Raw genomic sequence first — 23755 nt, 5'->3', positions numbered from 1 at the left:
TTTGTTTTTTTTTTAATGACTTCAGAGTGCCCCAGGTCTTTTTTGAATTGGGCTACCTTGGTTAGCCCACGTGAGACACCATGACTAGACTAGTGCATTCAGTGGCAGGCTTTTTTTTTTTTTTTTAACTTTTTATTAAAATGCTTCAGATACAGAATGACCTTTTTTTTTTTTTGCCAAAGATTGCTTCACTTTTTCATGAAGAGGAACAGCAAACATCTTGATACAACACAATGAAGATCCCATTCACAGTAAGATCTGTGAGCAGCCCTGGACCCTTGATGTAATCAAATGCTGAACTTCCATTGACTACATCTCTCAGCAGTCTCTGCAGAGGAATGGTACATACACTGGGGGGGGGGGGGCGCTTTGACCACTTCTTTCTCCAGTGGTAAACTTAAGACCACTTTCATAGAAGGTTAACCTCGATCAGGTTAATGACTTTCTAGCTAACTACAGGGAAAAATTAGCTTGAGACTGAAGCAACCAACCTTCCCAAGTCTCCAAGTATAGAGGAGAAGCTTCTTGCAAAAAAGAAAGAAAAGCAAGGCCACTGTTTGGTTTATTCACTGATCACTAGATTTGCTCACTTTTAAGGCATCTGCCCCTTCTAAACTCACAGAAACTTTTTATTTGATGTTTATTTGCTGTTTAAGAAATAACATCAATTGAAAAAAAGAAATTAAAAAAAAAAACCCAGTCCTGCAAGACTCTGCCCTTCATCCCATACTAACATGCTTCGGCTTTTGGCCATGGGGAACTCCAGCACGTCCACCCTGAGGATCAACAATGACAACAAGCCTGATGGAATTATACCAACTCTTCCCATCTTAAATCTCCTCTTGTCCATTTCTGCCCTTCTGCCCATCAGCCTAATAGTCCAGGCCCTGCTAAATGACATCACTGCAGCTTCCAGTGTTGGGTAGGAACACATTTTAGACAACCAGTAAAAATGAATTTTGTCTTGAGACAGTTAATTTGGTTCTAATGCCAAGGAGCTAAAAATCATTTGAGATGCCCAGTTTCACAAGGTATTAAAGAAATGGGAAGCCATTGCCGTCAACATTACCAGAGCATTTCGCTTCTGACAGTGGGTGACACCAGTTCAAGATCAGCTGCTAAGCTGACAGAATGGTTAAGCTATGGATACTAAATCCTCAAAAGCAGATTTGATGGGAAGAGAGGGGTAAATTGTGGGAAAGAAATAATCTCAGGAACAGCCTATGAACCCAACTTTTGTATTTTAGTAGTTCAGTTCAACTCAAGTTAGTCTTTTTGGAATCACCAAGCAGATACAGTTCTTAGTCAATGGAAAATCGGGTTATCTCAAGTTGTCAATGCTCTCTTCTGAGTTTTGGTTGCTTTTGGAAGATAGTTCCCTAACCTGTGTGCAAAAGTGATTTAAGACAGCTGCAACATGAAATGAAGCAGAATGTTTGGTTTTGGTCCCACTGTTTTCTGGAGAGGATTAAGTTTTTTTTTTTTTAATTTTTTTTTTTTTTTAAATAACAGAACATCAGGAAAGAAGGTGCTATAGGCAGAAGTGAAAATTCAAGAAAGTATAAAAGCAGAACCTGGCTTAAATTTATAACCTTTTTACCATAAGCAAATTGAATGTTGTGCACTTTTCTAATTTTTATTTTTTGCAAATGATCAGCCCCTCTGATAAAGAATTGTGACCCTACTCCACTGTTGGAGGAATTCTGTTGACAAAACTGAACACCAAGATGTTGCCCTTCTCCTACTACTTCAATCCAGCATCATCTAAGACAAGGCAATCACCAAGATAGATGAGCTCCAACAGACCTCCCTAAAACTACTGGGTCATGAAAGCACCTGATCCAGAATCTGCCCAGTCCAACAGAGCCAAGTGACCTATAGGCAGCCACACTCCAATCTAGATTTATTGTAGGTCTCAAATATATTTGCTCAGTATTTTTGTAAAATATCTAAATGCCATTAAATAGATTAAAAAAAAAAACAACAACAACAAAAAAAAAACCCTAATATAGACTCTGGACTAAACAAGTGAATGTTAACTAAAGAAGTTGGAAGGGACACGGATTACACTGATAACACTTCTTTTAAAAAATAGAATTGTTTTCTTTTTCTATTGACTACAGTGGTGAGAAAAATTGTTCTTTTCAGCTGCCCCTGCAAAGCGCCCCAGCAGGTGAGAGCCCCAGAGAGCATGAGCCAGCTCTGCTCAGCCCCTAGGGGGGGCGCTCCGCTCCCCCCAAAAGGTAGAAAAGAACAAGTTTCACCACTGGGCCATCACTGAGCTGGCCAAGGCTCCTCCTGGCTTTCCCAACGCCAGGATGTGGTCGGAGAGCTTTCCGTGTCATAAGAGAAAAGTCCACGAGGAAGCTGTGAACAGGATCAGTCCAGAGAAGTAAAAGGCTTTTATTTTCACTGCCCCCACATCAGTCAATGTACTGAGAGAGCCAGCGGAAACCCTCGCCGTAACCCTGCCTCTTGAGCACGCTGCACATGAACACCTCCATGGGGCGGGCATTCAGCTCCCTCAGGGGTACATTTCCCTAGAGGAGTCAAAACAGGGAGAAAAGGTGATTAGAATCTGGGTAGCCTCACAGCCTGAGCATGGAGTCATTAAAATCCATCTTCAATCTAGCTAATGGTTAGGAGACTTTGAGAAAACTTCCAAAGAACTCCAGGCATGGAGCATGAGCAGTGCTTCAAATTTGGAGGCAGACTATAAACACCATGAATGAAGAAAACAGATGTTACCTGTGTGTCACCAAATCAAGGAATTCTTCGACGAGAGACTGTTAATAATTCATTATATATCTACAGCTAAGTTCAAGGGGAAAATTCATAGGGTAAAAGCCCAGCTTCTTAAACTGTGGGTCATAACCTCATGTGGGGTCTTATAACAATATAGTGGTTGTGAAAATATGACTTATTATGATTAAATTATAACTTGAATTGTAAATCTATTTTACCTACATACTCAGTCACACAAAAACTTTGTAGGCAAAAAGGAGTAGCAAGTAGAAAGCGTTTAAGAAGCCCTAGTGTAAAGAATATACTCATATAGAGAATAGAGGAGATGGAGTTCAAAGGTTCATTTGCAGAGACAAAGGAACAGTGATAATGGGGGTGGGAAAGCAATGAGAAAACAGTGTCAAGGGGATAAAACACTTGTTCATGAGCCATAGGGCAGGGCTTATGCCCTCCCTCTCTTTCTCTCTCTCTCTCTGACTCCTTTTCTGTCTCTGTCTATCTCTCGCATACCTGTTTTATACAACAGATTCATCTTTCCAACTGGCGCCAGTGTGGTCTACTGCTCCCGAAGACTCATGTTCTAATCCTTGTTCTGTTACTGATTTGCTTTGTAGACTTAACCTCAGAGAGAGAGTATCCTTATCTGAAAAATGGGGATGATAATAATACTATCTATCTCACCAGGGAATTATAACAATAAATAACATGATTTGAGATCTATGACTTGGAAGGATATTAAATCATAACTGCTCTTCTTTGGAAACACATTCCCTATTCAGATAAAATTAATGCCTAGCTAAGCAAAAAAAAAATAAAAATAAAAATAATAATAAAAATTCTTCCAAGAAAAATCTATCAAATAAAATTTGAATGGCATCCAACAAAAACCAAATTACTAAAATGGTAACTATGCCTTTACTACCACCTTCCCCTAATTCTCATCTTGATAAATATCATCTTTACCAAGAAGGCAGGGTATGCTTAAGTATCATTCAGGGACACAGGGTTAAAATCTGAACATAGTCCTGCCACCAGAATTATAAACCATTCATAATAAGACAGAGTTGTGGTCTTTTTAAACTTTTCAGAAAACAAGTACAAATCCAGATTGCTCAACAGATTCTTTCAATCCAAATTCTTTGGCTAAAGGCTTCAAATTTCTCCCCCTAATATATTTCTCTCTTACCTTTCCCGTGGTCTGTCCATAAAGCCCAAATATCTCCCGGAGTCGTTCCTCACTGATGGCATCTGATCTGTCAATTTTATTGCCCAAAATAAGGATTGGCACGTTGGATATTGTTTCATCTGTCATTAGTGCCTAAAGACAAGACATAAAAGTTAGTTTTCCAAAATACCAAAGGATAGCAAGCAGACATTTGATGTTTAATGGTCCTTCAGCAGTCTACCTGACAATTTTCAAGGGAACAGTGACAAAGAAGCTGGATAGATTATAAACCATCTAGAACTATACAAAAGAAACATCTTGTGCCCCAGACACCTTGAGTTAAGCACAGACAGCAGCAGAATTACACCTGCCCTTCCTACTCAAAGTCTAGCCATGTGGGGCACACAAAGTGCTAAGTGAACTTCAAAGACATTCTGAAGTGGGCCTGTCAGAGAGCAAATTAAATGAAAACTAGAAGAGTTTTATATAAAACAAACATATCAATGGTCACTTAACTCTTAACTCAATGGGCACGAACTGGGCACCTATGTCCAGCACTAGAAACTGGAGAAAATATGAAAACACTTAATGTGATATGGGCCCTCAAATATATTTTCTTGATTAAAAAAGAAAAAAAAAAAGATAACGACATCCAGAAATGAAGCAGGAAATAAACACAAAGATTTCTAAAAGAGAAAGAGAGAAGGTTTGGTGTGATTTGAGCTGGATCCTGAGGAATGAAAAGGGTTTTAAATAAGCCGAAAGAGAAGTTTCCTGAAAGGTAGAATAAGGAGACAAACAAATGTTGACAAAGAGATGATACATCAGATATAAGTAAAGTGTGCCAAGGAGAATGGATGTTAATTATATAAGGCCTTGAATGCCATGTCAAAGCAGATTTTAATTTAAAAGTACTGAGGGGGTTCCTTTTAAACAGAAAGTGACTTCATCTGAAGGCAACAAGCCAGAGATAAGAGGACAAAAGAGACTTTAGTTACAGAGGCTCTATTAGAAGATGATGAAGGAGGTGATAGCATTTTTGAAAGACATCTTACGAGGGAGTTGGATAGTAAAATTTGGAGACTATTGGATTTGGGAGGCAAAGGCAAGGAAAGATTTCGAGCCTGGTTCACTAACTGTCGCCTGGGTCTGAAGATGAGCTGAACTTAGGACATCAATAGCCTTCAGAGAAAACTTTAAAGGAACTTCAAGCAGGAACTCAAGGGCTAAATTTCAGAGAAATATCCAAAGCTAGGAGACAAGAACAGCATGGCTAAATGTCAAGGAAGCCAAGAAATGAAAAACTATCAGAAAGGACAAATAACCAAAAGCTGAGGAGACCATGGAGAAAGTCACCGTTCAAGTTTTCTACTGTGTTTCAATAGAATAGGGAGAACAGATACCAAGACAGAGGCAAAGGAAATACATTATTATCTCCAGAAGCAATAGACTTTTAACTCCTATGACCTCTCAGAAATCTCATTCTCTAACTGATGTGTCAGACCTATGGAGAAGGGAAGAAGTTAGGCCAAACAAGACAGCATTATGATTTGTTAAATGATAATTTAAAAGGGTTTTGCACAAACAAAATCAATGCAACCAAAATCAGAAGGAAAGCAGAAAGCTGAGAAACAATTTTTATAGCAAGTTTCTCTCTATAAAGACCCCATTTCTTCTAGAGAGCTGAATCAAATTTATAAGAACACAAATTATTCCCTAATTGAAATATGGGATATGAACAGGCAGATTTAAGATGAAGAAAACAAAGCTATCTATAGAAAAATGCTCCAAATCGATTTTGATTAGAAAAATTCAAATTAAAGCAATTCCAAAGTCTAATTTCATAAAACCTATCAGATTGGCTATTAGGACAGAAAAGGAAAATAACAAATGCTGGAAAAGGGGGACACTTATGCACTGTTGGTGAAGTTATAAATCTAACCATTGGATTATGGAGGATTATAACCAGAACAATGCCCTCAGGGCTATAATATCACTACTAAGTCTATATTCCAAAGAGATTTATTTGTGCAAAAATATTTATAATAGCTCTTTTGGAGATGACAAAAAAATTGGAAAAAGGGGATGTTCATCAACTGGAGAACAAGTGAATAAGTTATAGTATAGGACTGTAATAAAATAATGTTGTGCTATAAGAAATAATGAGCAGGATGCTCTCAGGAAAATCCAGACTTACATGAATTGATGCAGAGTGAAGTGAGCAGACATTGTAAACAATATTATACAATGAATAACTGTGAAAGACTTAGCTGTTCTCAACATACAATGATCCAAGGATTTGTGATTTATGATGAAAAATGCTAACCATCTCCACAGAAAGAACCAACAGAGTCCGAATACAGATAGGATACTATTTTTCACTTTGATTTTTTGGAACAAGTTTTCTTCCACAAAATGACTAATATGGAAATGTTTTATATGACTGCACTTGTATAACCAGTATCAGATTGATTACTATTTCAAGGAGAGGAAAAGGGGGAGAATTTGGAACTCACAATTTTAAAAGGAATGTTAAAAACAGATTTTATTTGTAACTGGGGGAAAAAACTTATTCTGGCAATGCAATAAAGAAAACCTAATAAAACCTTTAAACTCTAAAGTTTTCCCATGTAAACACAATAAACATCAGACATCTAATTCTGATGCCTAGTTATGGACACCATGGAAGTCACCCTGGGTTTTTCAGAAGTATGTCAATGAAACACTAACTCTAGTAAACTCTCCAAGAACGGCTTGGTAACCCAGATTTGCCCTATGTCATCCCTAAATACACCTAGTCAGCTTCAGAGAAGGTGATAATAGCTACTCACAAAGACCTGTCATCAACATGCATAAATATTACATTCTGAATGGGGCTGAATGTGAGTGAAATAACAGACCTCTGAAATAATGAAGTAGGCACAGAACCTATAACTCAATACTTTGGTGTGTAAGAGAAAAACAAGGAATTCTACAAACTGCAAAGTACTGAAGACAAAGATTCAACATCATAACGTGTCTCAAAAATATTATGGAATAGAGAAGAAACTGAGGACAGAGAATTTAAGACTACAAACATACATTGAGTTCAACTTTGGATTCCAGGAGGCGAGGATGATCTGCACAGTCCACCAGAAAGACGATTCCATTAATTGCTGGTAAATAGTTTTTCCAAACCCGCCGAGCTAGAAAAGAGAGAAGAAACGTTCATTTATTTCACTAAGAACAAAAACCTGGAAACAATGACCTAAAGACTTAACAAAAATGTTTCTCTATTAACATGACAAATTAAGTTATGTCTCCTCCAGATTTGCCACATTCTATCCCAGTATTAAGTCAGCTCAGGAAGCAAAGTGCTTCGCTCTACAGAAATGCATTCATTGAATCATAATGATTTAATGTGCTGCCCAAATGCTTTTGAAGAAGGCTAAGAAAATCATGCAGCTTAACAGTTTTTCTCTAACTTTTGTAATGTCAGACAAGTACCACATATGGTTGAGCCCTCCCCACCAAGACCCCAGCCACCTCCTTCCCACCCTCACTCCCAGTCTATCACTGCCACTGTACCTTAAGAACCCCAGACCACATCATCTGCCACACTGCCATGCCTTCCATGGCCACTCCCATTCTATACCCAATGCGGGGTGGAAGGGGAGAGAAGGAGAGGTGAAAGGGAGGGGGAAGGCGCTGCACTACTCATTTACCCACCCACCCTGCTGTAGAACCTTTCTCCATGTATAGTCTGCCCAAATTAGAATGTGAGGCTTCTAGAGAGCAGGGACTGCCTCTATTTGCATCTCCAGTGCTTGGCACATTGCAGTTCCTTGATAAATGTCTTTTCAAAATACTACTGATTATAATATTCAATGTTCTTTATATACAAACCCACATGATATATTCCTGCTTGGGTTTAGTTCCATGGAAAAAAATTCTCTGCAGATGAATTTGTATGCTCTTGTTGGTAAACGAAAACTATGTACCAAACATTTCCCTTTTTGCCCTGGCTGCCACAAAGCTTAAGGCAAAAGTCTGCCTGAATGTTCTAGTCTGCTCAACTGAGATTCCTGAAAACATCTATTCCTTCTGCTTCTTTCAGATGGTCTCTGTTCTGTTTTATCCTGAAATGTCTTATCTTGCACTGTTTTAATCTGTAAGCCACCTCAAGTCCTTTTGAAAGAGACCAGGTACCAATCTTAAACAAATAAAATAAAAATTAAATTAGATGTCAATAAAAGCACTTACTATAAAATTACAATGCTCCAACAAGAGGTTTTATTAACTACATTTCACAGAAAATTCCTACCCCCATCCCCATTTTCATTAGTTTGACTCCTTCAGCTTTAAGATTGTCAAATATAAGAAAGCCAATTAAATACACAAACAAGAGTGATCTACTTTCATTATTTCTCTAAAGTTATACATTAAAGCTGCTTTGGAATAAAAAAGCTATGTGTCTATCAAACCTCAAGAGGACTAAATGATCCTCCCACAAATGCAAATTAGCATAGTGACAAAACTGGTAGATTCTGAGCCTTAGGATTAAGATTCAAATCCATGCTCCCTTCAACTCAGTCTAGAGATCTCAATTTATTCATCTGTAAAATGAAGGATTTAAACTGAATGACCTCCCAGGTCCCATCCAGCTCTAAATTTGTAATTATACATAAAGGCTCATTTAGTGCTAACTATGACAGACTGCTAAAAGTTGCACAAACTATCTCTTACCTTGCTCATGTCCACCAAGATCAAAGGTTGTAAAAGTCATTCCTGCAATTGTCAGTTCTTCAGATGCTGGAAAAAAGGTGGGAATGGGAAAACATCTCTTTCAAATTAACAAATACCTAATAATCATGTGTTTTAACATATTAGAGAAAAAGTACACTCAGCAAAAAGAAATCCCCAAATTTTATTAACTGGTCACAAGAGAAATAAATATTTTTCTGCTACTTTTCAGAAGAAGAGATTTTAATCACAGAAGAATTTCATGACCAAACCATGAGTTAAGACACCACCCATAAAGAAAATTCAAATAGCATGTTATCTATGTGTCTACAATTTGAATGGATCCTATAGAAGAGTTTCCAAGTGAATTTTTCCCCCCTTTTCATTTATGGCAATATAAGTGAGGCTCCAATTTAGAATCCACCCGCCAGATCTGCCCTGAGTCTCCAGAAGCAGGAGTTGCCACTGGGCTTCTTCAGACCTACTTGGATGTAGTGTTGGAACATGCTGGCCCAGTCTGTCATCTTTGAGCATGTGCAAAAGGGTTGTTTTACCCGCGTTGTCCAAACCCAAGAACACAAGTTTTCCAGATTTCTTGTAGAGTCCTATAAAAGAAACAAAAATTTAAACTATAACCTCATTTAATAAGCAACAGATTTCTCAACTATCTTCAGTAAGGAGGAACTTATACAAAACTTTAAATCTAAGATATATTTCAAAACAGCTTCTTTACCTAAAAACTGCAGGACACTGCTGAAGCCATTATAGATCCACTCAAAGATGAACGACATTATTGTAGCTCAACTGTAAAAAACAAAGACAACAAACATTATTTTGGATAACAGACGTTCTTAAAACTCACAGTATAAAACAATACTAAGGTTAAGAACTGCAACTTAGAGCTGGAAGGTCCCCTAAAGGCATCCAATCCAATTCCCTCATTTTAGAGATGACTTGGCTAGAATGACAAAGATAGCAGCAGAATTAGTATTCCAAACAATAATGGTAAAGGTAACAATAATTATTATAACAACAACAATAGTAATAAAAATTAGCACTCAGCACTTACTAAGGACCAGGCAGTATGCTTAAATACTTCACAAGTATTATCTTACTTGATCCTGACAACAACCTTGAAAGGAAAGTACTGTGGAAACTGAAGCAAATAGAAATTAAGTGAACTTGGAAGTGTCTAGGGTTGGATGTGAATTCAAGTCTTCTTACTTCTAAGCTCTATACACTGTACTACCCAGCCACCAAATCCGGTGTTCTTCCCATCTTATCTTTCTGCCAAAAAGTAATCTTAATCTACTCTAAAAAATCCTCCTTTAAATTGTCAAGGTGGCAAGTCTTCCCCCCAACACCGTTACAGAATGCCCTCTCTCTCCAATTCCTGATAGTCTGGTTTATGAGTAATGTGACAGAAAGCTAAACTCAGGATGACCTGGGAATTAAATCCACAGAATAGCTGAATGACCAAGTTTCCAGTCTTTTGCCTTTCATGAACCTAAGTTCTTCTCTGAAACTGGAATTAATGGAGTTCAAATGGAAATAAATGCACAATATTTTGCATACCTTCAAGAGCTATTTATGTCATCTATTTGCTAAGTTCAAGAAATAATGATGCAGAGTACAATCAACGGAACCAGGAGAACAATTTCTACACGTCAGTAATGTTTTTAAGGATAAACAACTCTGAAAGCCTGGCACCTCTGATCAGTGTAATCACTATTCCCAAGGCCTCCCTATGACATACACTTCTCCTCCCTCCTGAGAGAGAGGTGAAGGTCAGAGTGTAAACCACGACTTATTTTTTGGATGTGGCTCATGTGGAATCTTGCTGTGCTCAACTACATGTTTGTCACAGATTTTATTTTCCTTCTGTTTTCAATGTGTATAAGGGCACCACTGCAGGGAAGGGAGAGAATTAAATAAATTATATATATATATATATACACACACATATATATATATATATTTCACATAGTATTTTATATATATATACATATATATATATATATAAAGTATTATGTGAAATGGAAGCAAGAACTTGGCCAGAAGCCTAGCACAGATGCCCCAATTTAAGATATAAATTTACAAAACAGACAAATTATGCCAGTACTCTCCCCATTATTAAAGAAGTCTTCTCTTTTGTCTCCTTTAACTTCTCAATTATATTTAGAATGATTAAATTTCCAAAAATGCTATTTATATTTAACTATGTCCACACATAGTAGAAAGCCAATATGCCTTTTAGTGGACAGAGAGCTAACGTCCAGCACTCATGAAGTGACTATATAACTCTGGGCACATCACTGTGCTCTCATAAGACTCTCCAAGTTGTAGAGAAGATGCTGACCTGCCCTGGCAGAAGCCACAAGTCCACAAAGAAGATACACCAAAACAAAACCCTCCAGTCCGAATAGATTCATTCTGGGCTTCCTCTCCCACCAGAAAAAAAGCCCATCTGACTGCCACCCCGTAGTGCTAGCTCTCCCAACTGCAGTCACTCATTCTGCCATTTCACCCAAACTCTAGCCACTCTCTCCATTTCTGAAACACAATCAAATCCTGCCACTGCAGAAAAATTAAAATCGTCCTTGTTAAAACGAGCACCCACAGAGATGAAAAGCAAAGATCCTCAAAGCACTGTGCCAGCAAAGGACAATTTGAATCATTATTTCCTATACAGAATTATTTATGATGCTCATTTTTATCATCCGGTATTTATCAAGTACTGAGACCCCCAAGACAAAAATAAAGCAGTCCCTCCCTCCCCTCACAGTCCCACATTCCACTAAATGGAAGGAACAGTATATCGCAAACAAGTATATAGCAAAGTAAGTAAGAAAAAAATCTGTTGGAGGGAACTCAGCAATTGGAGAGGAGGAGGAAATCAGCAGAACTTTCTGCTGCATTCTGTTTTAGGCATGTTGAATTTGAGATGACTGCGGGATATCCAAATAGATGTTCAATAGGCAATTGGTGATGTAGATCTGGCATTAAGGATACTGAGGAAGGCACCTAGATCTGGGAGTCTGAACAGAACTAACAGTTGAACTGACAGGAGATGAGATGATGGAGAGAGTCCCTGTGAGTCTAACACGTAAGACATGGCACAAAGGGAATGGAAGCCAGGGAGAAGCATTTTGATTAATAAAGTTAACATGAATTCCTCCAGGGCATGGTTTTGGATGTAAGGTGGTTTGTGAAGAAATTGTGGAAGAGGTGGCTAGGGAAAAGAGGGCCAGATTGCAAGGAGGACAGAAAATGGAGCCGAGGATAACAAGAGAGTTTCTCCTGGGGTCTGGCTATGAAAAGGGAAGAGATCAACAGCTTAGGGATAATCAAGTGAAAGCCTTGCAATGATGGAGGATATCTGGGCATATTTGTAAGCAGAAGGAAAGGGCAAGCTCCCAGATAAGATGGGAAGGAAAGGACACTTGACATTTACAAGAGTTACCAGTTTCTTCTGAAACTAGAGTGAAACAACATAATACTTTCACCTTTTTGTTGTTGTTGTTTGCTGCTTGATTTTTTTTTTCTTTCTCATTTTCCCCCTTTTGATTTGATTTTCCTTGTGCAGCATGATAAATGTGGAGATATGTTTAGAAGAATTACACTTGTTTAACTACATTAGATTACTTGCTGAATGGGGAAAGGGGGAGGAAGGGAGAACATTTGGAACACAATATATTACAAGAGTGAATGTTGAAAATGATCTTTGCATGTATTTTGAAAAATAAAAAGCTACTATAATAAAAAAAATTAAGTATCCTTTGTCAAAAATAGGTCTCTTTTTAATGTGCATGTAACTAATACAATTTCCATTAAGGATAGTAATTAAAAAAATAACAATTCTAAAAAAAAAAAAAAAAAAAAAAAAAAGAAACTAGAGTGAAAGAGGAGAACCAATCAAAGATGCTGAGACAATGTCATTGGGGAAAAGAGGGAACTCACAATGAATGGCCTCAAGGATTTGGGGAGTTTTTAAAAAGACCCATGAGGCTCAAGTACTCTGCTGAGAAGGTGAAGGAAGGCGAAGAAAGGGCATGTAAGGGGCTGGAGGGAAACAAGACTTTTAACAGCTGTTGTAAAGAATGGGAGATGGAATGGCAGTCAGGAGACCGCCTGGGGTACACTAATGACTTAAGTCAGCCTCGTATGGCATGCTCTATGTGTCTAGCATCATATAAACTGGTATACTTCCTGGCATAAAGAAGGCATTTAATAAATGTTTGGTGACTATTAATCCTAGAGCAACCCAAGAGTTTAATAGAATTTAATAAAGGACTAACACAGTCAGACTTAAGCCTTAAGAAAATCATCTTAGTAGTTGTGTGCAAGATGGATTAGAATAAGAAGAGTCTCAAAAGTAGAAGACCAATCAGGAAGCTCTCGTGACAGTATGAATGAAAAGTAAGGAGAACTAAACAGAGGTGGTAGCTGTGAAAACAGGAAGAAAGGGATGGATGTGAGATGTGAAAGGAGAAAACTAAGATGGGACATGTGTCAAGTGAGTAATTAAGTGAGATAAAGAAGAGTCAGCCATCAAGATGATCCAAGGCTGTGATTCTAGTTAGCAGAATAATGAGTGTGTTCTTCAAAACAATAAGAGAGAGACTCTTTCTGTTGTTTGTTTGCATTCTGTTTTCTTTCCCAGTTTTTTCTTTTTTTTCTAAGTCTGATTTTTCTTGTGCAGCATGATAACTGTATAAATGTGTATACATATATTGGACTTAACAAAAATTTTTTAACATATTTAACATGTATTGGCCTACCTGCCATTTAGGGGAGGGAGTGGAGGGAAGGAGGAAGGAGGGGATAATTTGGAACACCTTTGCAAGAGTCAATGTTGAAAATTTACCCATGCACATATTTTGTAAATAAATAGCTTTAATTAAAAAAGAAAATAAAAATAAGGAAGAGGCTAGTTTGGAAGAGGACAGTAATGAAATCTGAGATCTATGTGACCCATCTATATCTGTTCATGTTTTTCAATTTACTCTGTCCCACTCAAAACAAAGTGGGGAGTCACCAGGTTCTTAACAGAATCTACCTCAGAACAGACAGGTAGCCTTCTGAGAGGTTGATGCCCAAACCCTGGAGTGACTGGGGGGAAGTGCTGGGGCAGAGTTTCCCAATGACAGCTGCACAGCTGCGGACATGGGTGACCATGTAGCAGTAAAATTATAAATATCCTGAGGTTGGTAGGTGAAGGCATAATGGGAAGTGTTGGAGGAGAAGGATAGGGAACCAAAGCCCTATGGTTTAGTTTAACTAGCAGAGAAGCCAGCCCACCCCCCTTCCCAGTCTCCAACTGGGCAATACATTGCCTCTTCTTACCAGGGGATCCTGGCCCCCACTTTGGAGAGCCATACTCCAGATACTTTCTAGTTCATTATTGAAATCCTTCCTTATAAAGAACATGGCACCCCAAACTGAATTTTCCTGATGCAGACTGACCAGAGAAGAACTGAATTAGGTTTTCTACCTGTCATCTATAATACCTCTAGTGATTCACAATAGATACCAAAACCCTTCTAAAATTAAAAACTACTAATTTCGCCTCCTCAACCTTGTATCTGTGAAGATGATTTTTTCAGACTCACATCTCTTAATTTTCATCTTCTTAGATCTGGCCTCACCTTCTAGTCTGCCAAGATCTCTTTGGATCCATACCCAATATGGAAAATATTCCTCTCAGTTTTATAAAATTTGCTGATTTGTTAAGCATAGACATCTTCAAACTAATAAAATATCAAATAACACAATCATAGATAGATCTCCCAAATACTTTCCCCTCCAAAGAAACATTAATATATTAATATAAACTCTTTGACCTATTATAATAATTCAACCACCTCCTAAAATATAATCACATAGCCTATAGCAAAGCACAAGACACATAGGCAAAAATTTTGCACAAATCTGATCCACCAGTCTAGTCACTCTGCCCTAAAAGAGATAGGCACATGCTGTTCTGGACTAAGCCACACTTACTGGCTCTCTGTCATCACTCCTTCCATTGCAGAACATTCTAGGACTAGTCAAACTCATCTGCATCTACTTTGCAAACTCCTCCCTCTCTTCATCTATCTGTCTGTCTCTCTCTGTGCCTCTCTCTCCAAAACTCAAACATTTGCTACCTTTTGCAGTTTTTCTATACTTACCCTGTTCTTCACAACATCCAAATACCGTTCTATAAAAGTTCAGAAATCAGATCTGCCAGTCTTCTTCTAAATATTAGGAGGCAGATCATTTGGTTGGTGACTTGAATTCATCAATGTAGTTTGGCAACACTCTTCAATTAACTCCCAATTATCCATTTTAGTTTTGTTCTTCCCAACCCAAAGAGCACTTTACTTGGCAGAGAATACAAGCAAAATAAGATCTGGTGAGTTATCTTATCTCCACAGGCCTGAGATGCCATCCCAAATAGGGAGCTGTAGCAGAGGAGAAGGCCTGATGCTCCATGTGACCATGATGCTATTCACATACACATCTCCCACATACACCATGATTGCATGTGGTCTCTGTATCAGGAACCAGCTCCAAAGTCATCTCCAAACAGCATCCTCTGATAGTCTCCTTGGGCCCCTCAACATTTAGGTGCTCCTTTGTACTTACTTGCTGTGCTGTTTTATAAACTGTTATCATGTTATAAGCCCTTCAATAGAGGAAAAAAATAATTTTAAAAAACCTTTCCCTAGAGCTCAATTCACTTCTTCACATGCAGCAGGCACTCATGTACAAGTTTGTAAAATATCCAAGGTCTAATCAGCTTGTTTGTAGAAGGTTCAGATTTACACATCAATTGCATCCTGTTCTTTAGGAAAGATTATCAACACACACTATACTTAACAAAAGTTTTCATGCTACTTTACTATCAAGCTGATTCTCTTTATATTTAAACAAAAACCAAACCAAACAAACAAACTCTTACAACACTTCTTTTCATAATGACCTGTAAAGGGTACTTTTAGAATCTCTTCAAGTTACTGTCAAAACTACAAAAGGAAAAGCATGTTGTAAAGCCCTCTCAAAATGTGAGTTATTAGCATTTATAAATACTTAGGGTACACTTGCACCTAAAATTGGAAATATTAAACTTAAAACTTTTGAAGATTTCTAAGATGTTTTACATGCCTTTCTTTATTCTGACTTTTTCTTAATCATCCAATTTATGGATACTATCAAACCAATAAGATCAATTTCCTTAGAAGTAGGGACCAACTAGATATTATTAAAAAAAAAAATCCTTATTCTTTACAGGTACCCCATCAAATTGTGTTCTAAAAAGCCTTATTTTCTCATTTTTGCTTACTACAAAAAGAATTGGTATAAATATTTTTGTATGTACAGATACATAGATTTCCTTAGTTATAAGCTTGGTACCAAGTAGCCAGATCAATTCCAAATGATCTTCTAGGATGGCTGGACCAACTCACAGCTCCAGTACTAGACATTCCCATTTTACTCCAACATTTCCCCCCAAACATTTGTCATTTTCTTCTTTCATCAGCTTTGTCAATTTGACAGGTGGTTGAAGGATCAAGTTGCTTTAATTTGCATTTCTCTAATTATTAATGATTTGGATAATTTGTTCATTATTAGTTAGAATTTCTTCCTTTACAAATCACCTGAGGAGCAGCTCAGGGTTGAGAAGCAGAAAGCAGTAGAGGGTGCCCAAGAGGAGCAAGAAGTCTCAGGCCTTGCAGGATTCAGGAATGGATACTAACAGGTAGATTTTTCAATCAGGATTCACTTTTGGCCACAGACCCAGCTTGGAATGAAGGGTCAGTCCAGGATAAGCAGTGATTAGAGGCTCTGAACTATATACCAAGCAAGAAGCAAGTTTAGTAATAAGCAGCAACTATATGGCTTGGACTTCCAAAAAAGCAAAAGGAGTCTCACTTCCAGCTTTTAGCCCTAGGACTTGCTTCAAGTGTCTTTAACTTCTTCAAGGTTAAGAATTTCTTTGGGTCTCTGCAGTCACTTCAGGCAACTTATGGGCAGTGTTCTCTATCAATAAGGAAAAGTCCATACCAACGACCTTTGGAACTCAGGTTATAAACTCAATATTCCAAGAAGTCATAGCAGAATCAGCCCACACATACCCTTAGCAAGTCTATAGAGCCTGGACCATCAAGTCTAATGTAGAAGGTAGGCTGGAAGAAAGACCAATACCCCCCACCATTGCCATCAAAAGCCATTATGGTGGTAAGGAAACTCATAATACAAACTCAGAAGAGAATGATTCTGAAATATCTGCAAGCAAAGCCTCAGAGAAAAACACAACTTGGGAATAAACTTATCCATCATTCTTGAACAGATGAAAGAAAAATTTTAAAGAGGTTACAAATGAGAGTACCAGAGTAAAAAAACTGGAAAAGAAATTAGTTATGTAAAAAAGAATTACAAAGTACATTCAATAGGCAGATACAAAACCACAGCAAAGCATTAAACTCTCTCAAATTAGAAAGGACAAAAGAGAAGCCAACAATTCCAAGAGAATTAAAAAAAAAACAAAAAAAAACACAAAGTCAAAAGGCTATAAAAATAGAAAATATAAGATATCTAAGAACAAAAACAACTGACCCGGTAAACAGATTGAGGAGAAAAAAAAAAAATTTAAGCATCACTAGACTATATGAATATCATAACAAAAGAGACAAGACATATTTAAGAAATCCTTTAAAAAAATAAAAAAAGAGCAAAGTACAATAGAAAGAATCCATTAGTCATCTTCTGAAACCCTATCATAATTAAAATCCAGAAGTCAAATTGAAGTTTCCAAGTGAAAGAGAAAATACTGTAAGTAGCCAAAAAGAAAGAATTTGCATACTATGGAGCTACAGGCAGGATCATATGCAATTTAACTATAAAGTTACAACTATAAAGAAGTGAGAAGTTGAAATACAGACTCCAGAATGCAATATATATATATATTTTGCATATATATGTGTGTGTGTGTGTGTGGCACACACAACCAAGAATAACTAACTCAATAAAACTGAGAAGAATGATCTTTGAAGTGGACAGAATCCCAACAGAGAAGTCAGGAAGCCTCTTCATGAGCTCAATCTTGGCCTCAGACACTTACTAGCTGTGTGACTCCAGGCAAGTCACTCAACTGTTTCCTCAACTATAAAATGAACTGGAGAAAGGAATGGCCCACCTCTCCTGCCAACAAAATTTCAAAACAAGACACAAGGACTGGAGAACAACTAATAAGCAGAAAAGACCAAACAAAAATGAAAAGACCAGACCTAGCAGAAACTTGGAAGTGCAAACACAGGACTTAAGAGAAAAATAAAAAGGTAAACTAAAATGAACAATAACAAAGGATTACACAAGAATTAACTGCTTCTTCATATCCTTTCACCATTTATCTACTAGGAGTCTTCTTTTAATCTATTCAACGGATTTAGTCAGTGACTTCAGCCTCCTTCCTCTAACATGGTCTGATTGAACTAGCATTAGGAGATCTGAGGCAAGATGAGTCAAGGAGGTGGCAAAGTGTGGGTGTTTAAGTCAAGGGTTCTTAATCTTTTCTGTCCTGAACTCTGTCTCAGAATGTTTTTAAAATAATAAAACATTTAGTTTCACAAAGGCAATCAATCACCCTGAAATACAGTTATTAAAATTTTCTGAACTGTGGCTGACAGAAATTGATGAGGCTAGTGACTGGAGAGCCAGGGTTGTGAGGTGGGGAAGATGTGAGAACCGGGTATTGAACTTGTTGGGAAAGCGGGGCATCCAGAGGCCCTAGGATGACAACAAGGACTAAAAAGGGCAGAGTACACTTTGGGAGGGGGTGGACAGAGGCAGAAGGAGGAGCTACAAATGATCATGTCAACTTCTTCTTTGGGCCCCGAGTGCCAGGAAATCAGAGAAAGTGTGGCCAGTGATAGAGAACATGCCAAGAAATGCAGACAAAATTATGTTTTAGTGGACACCAGAGGATAAAAGGAATAGGAGAGGAAGGAATCTAGGAACTCGAAGTTAAAAAAGAAAAGAATTCTGGAAGTAACCAAGTTCAATTTCATCATTTAACAAATGAGAAAACCAAGGCTCAGAAAATTTAAATTACTTGGTCATGAACACAGACATAATTAAATGGCAAAAAGAGGATTCAAACTCAAGTCCCTAAACTCTCTAATTCCAGCTGCCTTTGCACATCATGCCAAGAAGAAAAGTTCCCAGAGGGTGCATCTCTGGGGCCAGCCACAAAAGCACAGCCTGGGAAAAGACATCATACCCACTTGGGATACAGGTATCCAGGACAGAGTCCTAGTCACTGCTAGCTACTTCTAGTCTCGGTCCTAACAAATGAGTAACAAAGTTTAATGATCTGGATAATGTCAGGACCCAAAGAATCAAAAGGGGAAATGGACTCAAAAAATAATCTGTTGTAGTACCACACATAATGATCTACTACTGCTCATACCTAGAGATTTACATCATTCACTGGAGCCAGTGTAATCTGATTTAAGAGTTATCCTCAATCTTGCTAATAAGCATGAATTTTTCTTCAAACAAAACTGTCCCAGCAATTTTACCTTCACAAAGCCCCACTCAGTAATCTGAATATGACTAAGACCTTGTTGCCTAAAAATGACCTTACTTTCTTTATTCCTGGTTCTCTGTCAGAGAAAGAACCCCCAACCACATGCACTATCAAACCCAGAATTATCTAAACTGGCTTGGAAAAGGAACCAGATCTAGAAATGCTGAGCCTTTAGCCATTCTCCTTATGATCACAAGTTAAATTATGCCCAAACAGAATATTTTTCCACATTTTGCCCACTGCCTTTAAATGCAAAGCAGCAGAATGCTCTAAAATGTAAGGACTAGACCAAAACACTCTAGTTACTGTTAATAAGTGCTACAAAATGAGAATCAGAGGTTAGACAAAGAAGAAACCCTAAGGATCATCTAGGATATCTACTCATTTTATAGTTGATAAAACTGAGATTTCTACTATTCCTTGACAATCTTCACTTCCTGGTGCAAGATCCATGTCAAAAATTAATCCAGCTTTTATGATCCCAAATTAATTTTTTTAAATATAAGAGCCTTAATGATCTTTATCCTTAACAGTGTGGCATACAAATATAAAGGATTAAGAAATCATAATGACTACAACACTGTGATAATAACGTTTGTGGTAAAGGTCAAAGGTTGACACCATTCCAAACTTCAGATGGCTAATGAGGATTTTAAAATTCACTAAGCCAGGGATTCTTAGCCTTTTTTTGTGTCATGGACTTTTTTTCAGAATAACGTTTAGTATTAAAAAAATATACAGGACTATATAGTCACAGTCAATAAGGATGTATTAAGTACTGACTATTTGCCAAGCACTACTCTACATCCTGAGAATACAAAAAGAGGCAAAAGACAGTTCCTGTCTTCGAGGAGTTCATAATTTACTGAGGGAGATACCAATTTGTACAATAAATGATATACAGGAAAAATAGGAGATAATTAACAGAGGAAAGGCACTAGAATTAAGAGAGATTTTGAAGGGCTCCTTTAGAACATAGGATTTAAATTAAAGTTAAAAGAAGCTAGGGAAGTCAAATGGTGATGAGGAGAGAACCTGCCAAGAGATGGGACATGGTATGAGAAAATGACTAGAGCTGAAAGATGGATTATTATTATATTGATTTGCAGTTTTATATATATATATATATACACACACACACACACACACACACACTATTTAATGTTCTAAGATCTTAGGTTAGGAACCCCTTCCTTCATCAAGCCACAAGAGTTTAAGTTTGAATGCTGCAGGTATCTCAGATGAACCTAAGTCACCAGGGAGTAAAAAATAAAATAGCTAAAAGAAAATTCTATTCAGATTAGCATCTCAGAACCTCAATCTTCTCATCTGTAAAATGAGGTAGAATTAGATGTTCTTAAAAACCTCAATTGAGCTAAGTAATTAAAAAAATAAAATAAAAAATGAAGCTTCAAGAGAAGAAATAATATAGCATGCCTCCTTCCCTAAGGGCAGAAATAATTTGACTAGGACAAAATATTAAATACATTGTTACATGGGGCTCACAAGTCAAATGTTTCTGTTATCTGTTTTTCTCTGTCCCAAGGGACAGTTCATCTTGCAAGAGATGGAAAGAAATGGTAGAAAATGATCAAAAAAGCAAAATTTTCAGAAAAAAACAAAGAACTTCAAAAATACAATCAATCCCATGATCCTGTGTGGAGATAAATAAAAAAAAAGCAGCAGCCTGCCCAGGCTGGCCCTTCTGAATTACACAAACATTCACTTGCAAAAAGGACAAGGGGGAATAAACTAAAGCGTGCCCACTATCTCCACAGAGTAAATGACATGAACATTCAGCGAGACGCCAGAGCCCAGGGCCAGGCCCTTGCCAGTCTGTCATCTACTAGCCATGGCCGGCACACACAGCATTGTTACTACTGGATAACCTCCTTTGGGCCTAGTTTCTGCCACGGTGAAAGGCTGGACAGATGACCCCAACAGCCCAGTCTGGAGTAAAAACCAGGGAAAGGAAGCAGAGAAGAAGGTGCAGTTCTTAAATCTGACCCGCACTTCAAAAGAGAAGATAACTTCTTGTTCATCTGTTTGTCTGTCCTTCAGATTATCCTTCAGTAAAATATGTAAACTGCATGAGAAAAATTTTAAAATCACGTGTACCTCTAAATGAAAGGACTTTAAAGAGTGACAGAACCCCTGAACTTTTAAACAATCTGGTATTTTATTGTATTGCACTATAATCGGTTTCCGTTATAGTTCTTTATGTTTAATAACTTTACTTTGAGAAGGGCTCATCGGTTTCACCTTCCACAGGGGTGCTGGCACAGAAAAGGCAGACCTGATCTAATACAATGCCTCATCTTTCTGATACGGACTCAATAAGGGGAAAGAGCCCAGCCCAGCGGACCGCCTTCCTGGGCAGGCTGAGGGTCCATCAGTGTTGGACAGCTTTATGGCGCTGCCGCAGCTGAGCTCTCCAAATCTCTCACCACAGCCTGGTCCGATCAAATGAAAATACATGTAAAAAGTACTTTGAAAATTCAAAGCTCTAGATAAAGATTAACTATTATTGGATAGTCTCAGCGCTGTTGGGGGCCATCCACTTTATGCCCCGCACTGTGGCACACGAAACAATCGCAGCCTAGAAAGACCACAAGGTTCAAAAGAGGAAACAATCCCTATCACAAAACACATGCAAGGTAATTTTGAGGTCGCTGGGTAAAGAGAAGGGTTGATGTGAATCAAAAAAGGCTTCAAGTAAAAGGGGCTCTTCAGCTGGGCTTTGAACCAAACTCAGGTTCTAAGAGGTGATAGAGGAAATGTAGTGACAAAAGTACCCCCAGGGCTGACTCTCAAACCCCACACCCACTGCCAGCGGGGCCATTCAGGTTATCACCCCCATTTCATACCCCAGGAATTGGGGGCTCAAAGCTCCCAGACCAGGAGTGTGCAGCTGCCAGGACCCTCCTGCCTCTCCTCCCCGGTCCGGCTCCCAGACCAGGAGGGAGCCAGGCCCGGAAGATCCTCCTCCTCCTCCTCCTGTCAGAGGTCCAGCTCCCAGAAGCAGCTTCCTGCGCCTCTGGCTTCCTCACCCCCGCCTCTGGCTTCAACACCGCTAAGCTGCTGGGCCCTCCAGGCGGGCCACTGACACCCCACCGGCTGGTCACTTCCTCTGACCCCTCTGGGTGAGCCCTGGGGTCTGTGCCGAGCCGGCCCCAGCGCTCGGCTCCGGAATCTCTCTAGCTCCTGGCGCCCAAGCTCCCGCCCCTCAGCTCCAAAGTCTCTCCCGACGCCCCGTTTTGTGGCGGGCAGTCACCCAGGCAGACACTCTCCTGCCAGCAAAGTCACCGCCCGAGCTCGGACCCCGGCGCTCCGCCGTGGCTCTCGCTCCCTAGCCCGTCTCCTTCTCTCTGATCCCTCTCGGGTGGGCACCTGGACGACCCCAGCATTCGGCACAGTCCCTGGGGTCCTCGGCCCACAGCAAGCCAGCCCGCCGGTGCCAGGCCCCGTTCCCAGAGCCCACTCCTCGATGCCCTCTGAAAGTCCTCCAGAGACGGCGCGGGGCCTGGGGGGGGGGGGGGCCAGGAGGAGGAGAGAGACCCAAACCAAGCCGCACAAAGAGTAGAAGTGGCCATTACCCCCTCCCCCTCCCGGCACTGGGAGACAGAGACACCCCCCCCCCGGGCGGGGGCGGGCCAGCCCCGGGACCTCCACCCTCTGCTACTGGGAGCGCTGGGGATAAAGACGCGACCAAACGGGAAGCGAAGCGGCGCGCCGAGGGCCGAGCTCGGAGCGGGAGGAGGCAGCCCGGAGGTCGCCGCGACCAATGCCGAGACAAAAGTCTCCGGACCGAGGGAGGAGGTGCGCGATCCCTCGGACCCCGGACCGCCCCCGAGGTGAGGGCTGGCGGCGGCGAAGAACTTCGGGGCTCGGGGCTCGCTTAGCAAACGCCCCGGGAGCGGGGGCCGCGCTGGGGTCCGGGGTCCGGGAGGGCCAGGGGAGGCAGGCTCGAGTCTCCCTGGCTCCGGGCCCCGCGCGGCCCCGCTCGGCCCAGGCCGCCTGCGTGTCACTTCCCCCCCGCCTGCCCGCCCGCCTTAGGCCCGGCCCGGCCGCTCCCTGCCGCGGCGCCGGGTCCCTCCCGTCCCCGGCCTCCGGCCCCGGCTCGCGCCCCCGGCCCGCACTCACTCAGGCCCGCCTGTGACTCCTGGGGCGGCGGCTCCGGCTCCGGCGGCTCCGAGCCTCCCTCTCCCTCACCCCGCCGACACAACAGCAGTACCGAAGGCCGCCAGCCACTCGCCGGAAAGACGTCACGACGCCCCTCCCCCGGCCACTTCCGGAGGCGCGCTCCTCCCGCTGCGGGGCCCGCCCCTTCTGCTCCGCGAGCCTGGGAGACTAACTGGGAGGAGGCGGAGATGAGGCGGGACTAAAGTCGGCCCCGCCCACCTCGGCCGGCATCGAAGCTCTCGAGACGTGGCAGTGAGAGGAGGGCGGGGGGAGGGGAGGCTTCTCGGGTTCCTACTTCTAGTTCGGGGTTCGGTTGTCGCCCCAGGCGCCTCCTGGCTCGGGTCCCAGTCCCTCCCGCCACTGGAGTT

The 23755-nt window shown here is 40.3% G+C and overlaps 1 protein-coding gene across 1 annotated transcript; it reads right to left on the bottom strand.

Moving 5' to 3' along the window:
- On the bottom strand, nucleotides 1–23505 carry SAR1A (secretion associated Ras related GTPase 1A). The gene is made up of 7 exons (XM_074296545.1): nucleotides 23349–23505; nucleotides 9366–9436; nucleotides 9118–9237; nucleotides 8636–8701; nucleotides 6992–7095; nucleotides 3932–4063; nucleotides 1–2540 (listed from the first exon to the last, which is right to left on the bottom strand). Exons 2-7 carry the CDS (start codon nucleotides 9421–9423, stop codon nucleotides 2424–2426), a joined length of 597 nt encoding a protein of 198 aa, XP_074152646.1. The 5' UTR covers nucleotides 9424–9436; nucleotides 23349–23505; the 3' UTR covers nucleotides 1–2423.
- Between the last annotated feature and the right edge of the window lie 250 nt (nucleotides 23506–23755).

The sequence above is a fragment of the Sminthopsis crassicaudata genome, chromosome 2, assembly GCF_048593235.1.
Source record: "Sminthopsis crassicaudata isolate SCR6 chromosome 2, ASM4859323v1, whole genome shotgun sequence".
In the NCBI taxonomy this organism is placed as follows: Eukaryota; Metazoa; Chordata; class Mammalia; order Dasyuromorphia; family Dasyuridae; genus Sminthopsis; species Sminthopsis crassicaudata.
This window is presented reverse-complemented; position numbering and strand designations above follow the sequence as displayed.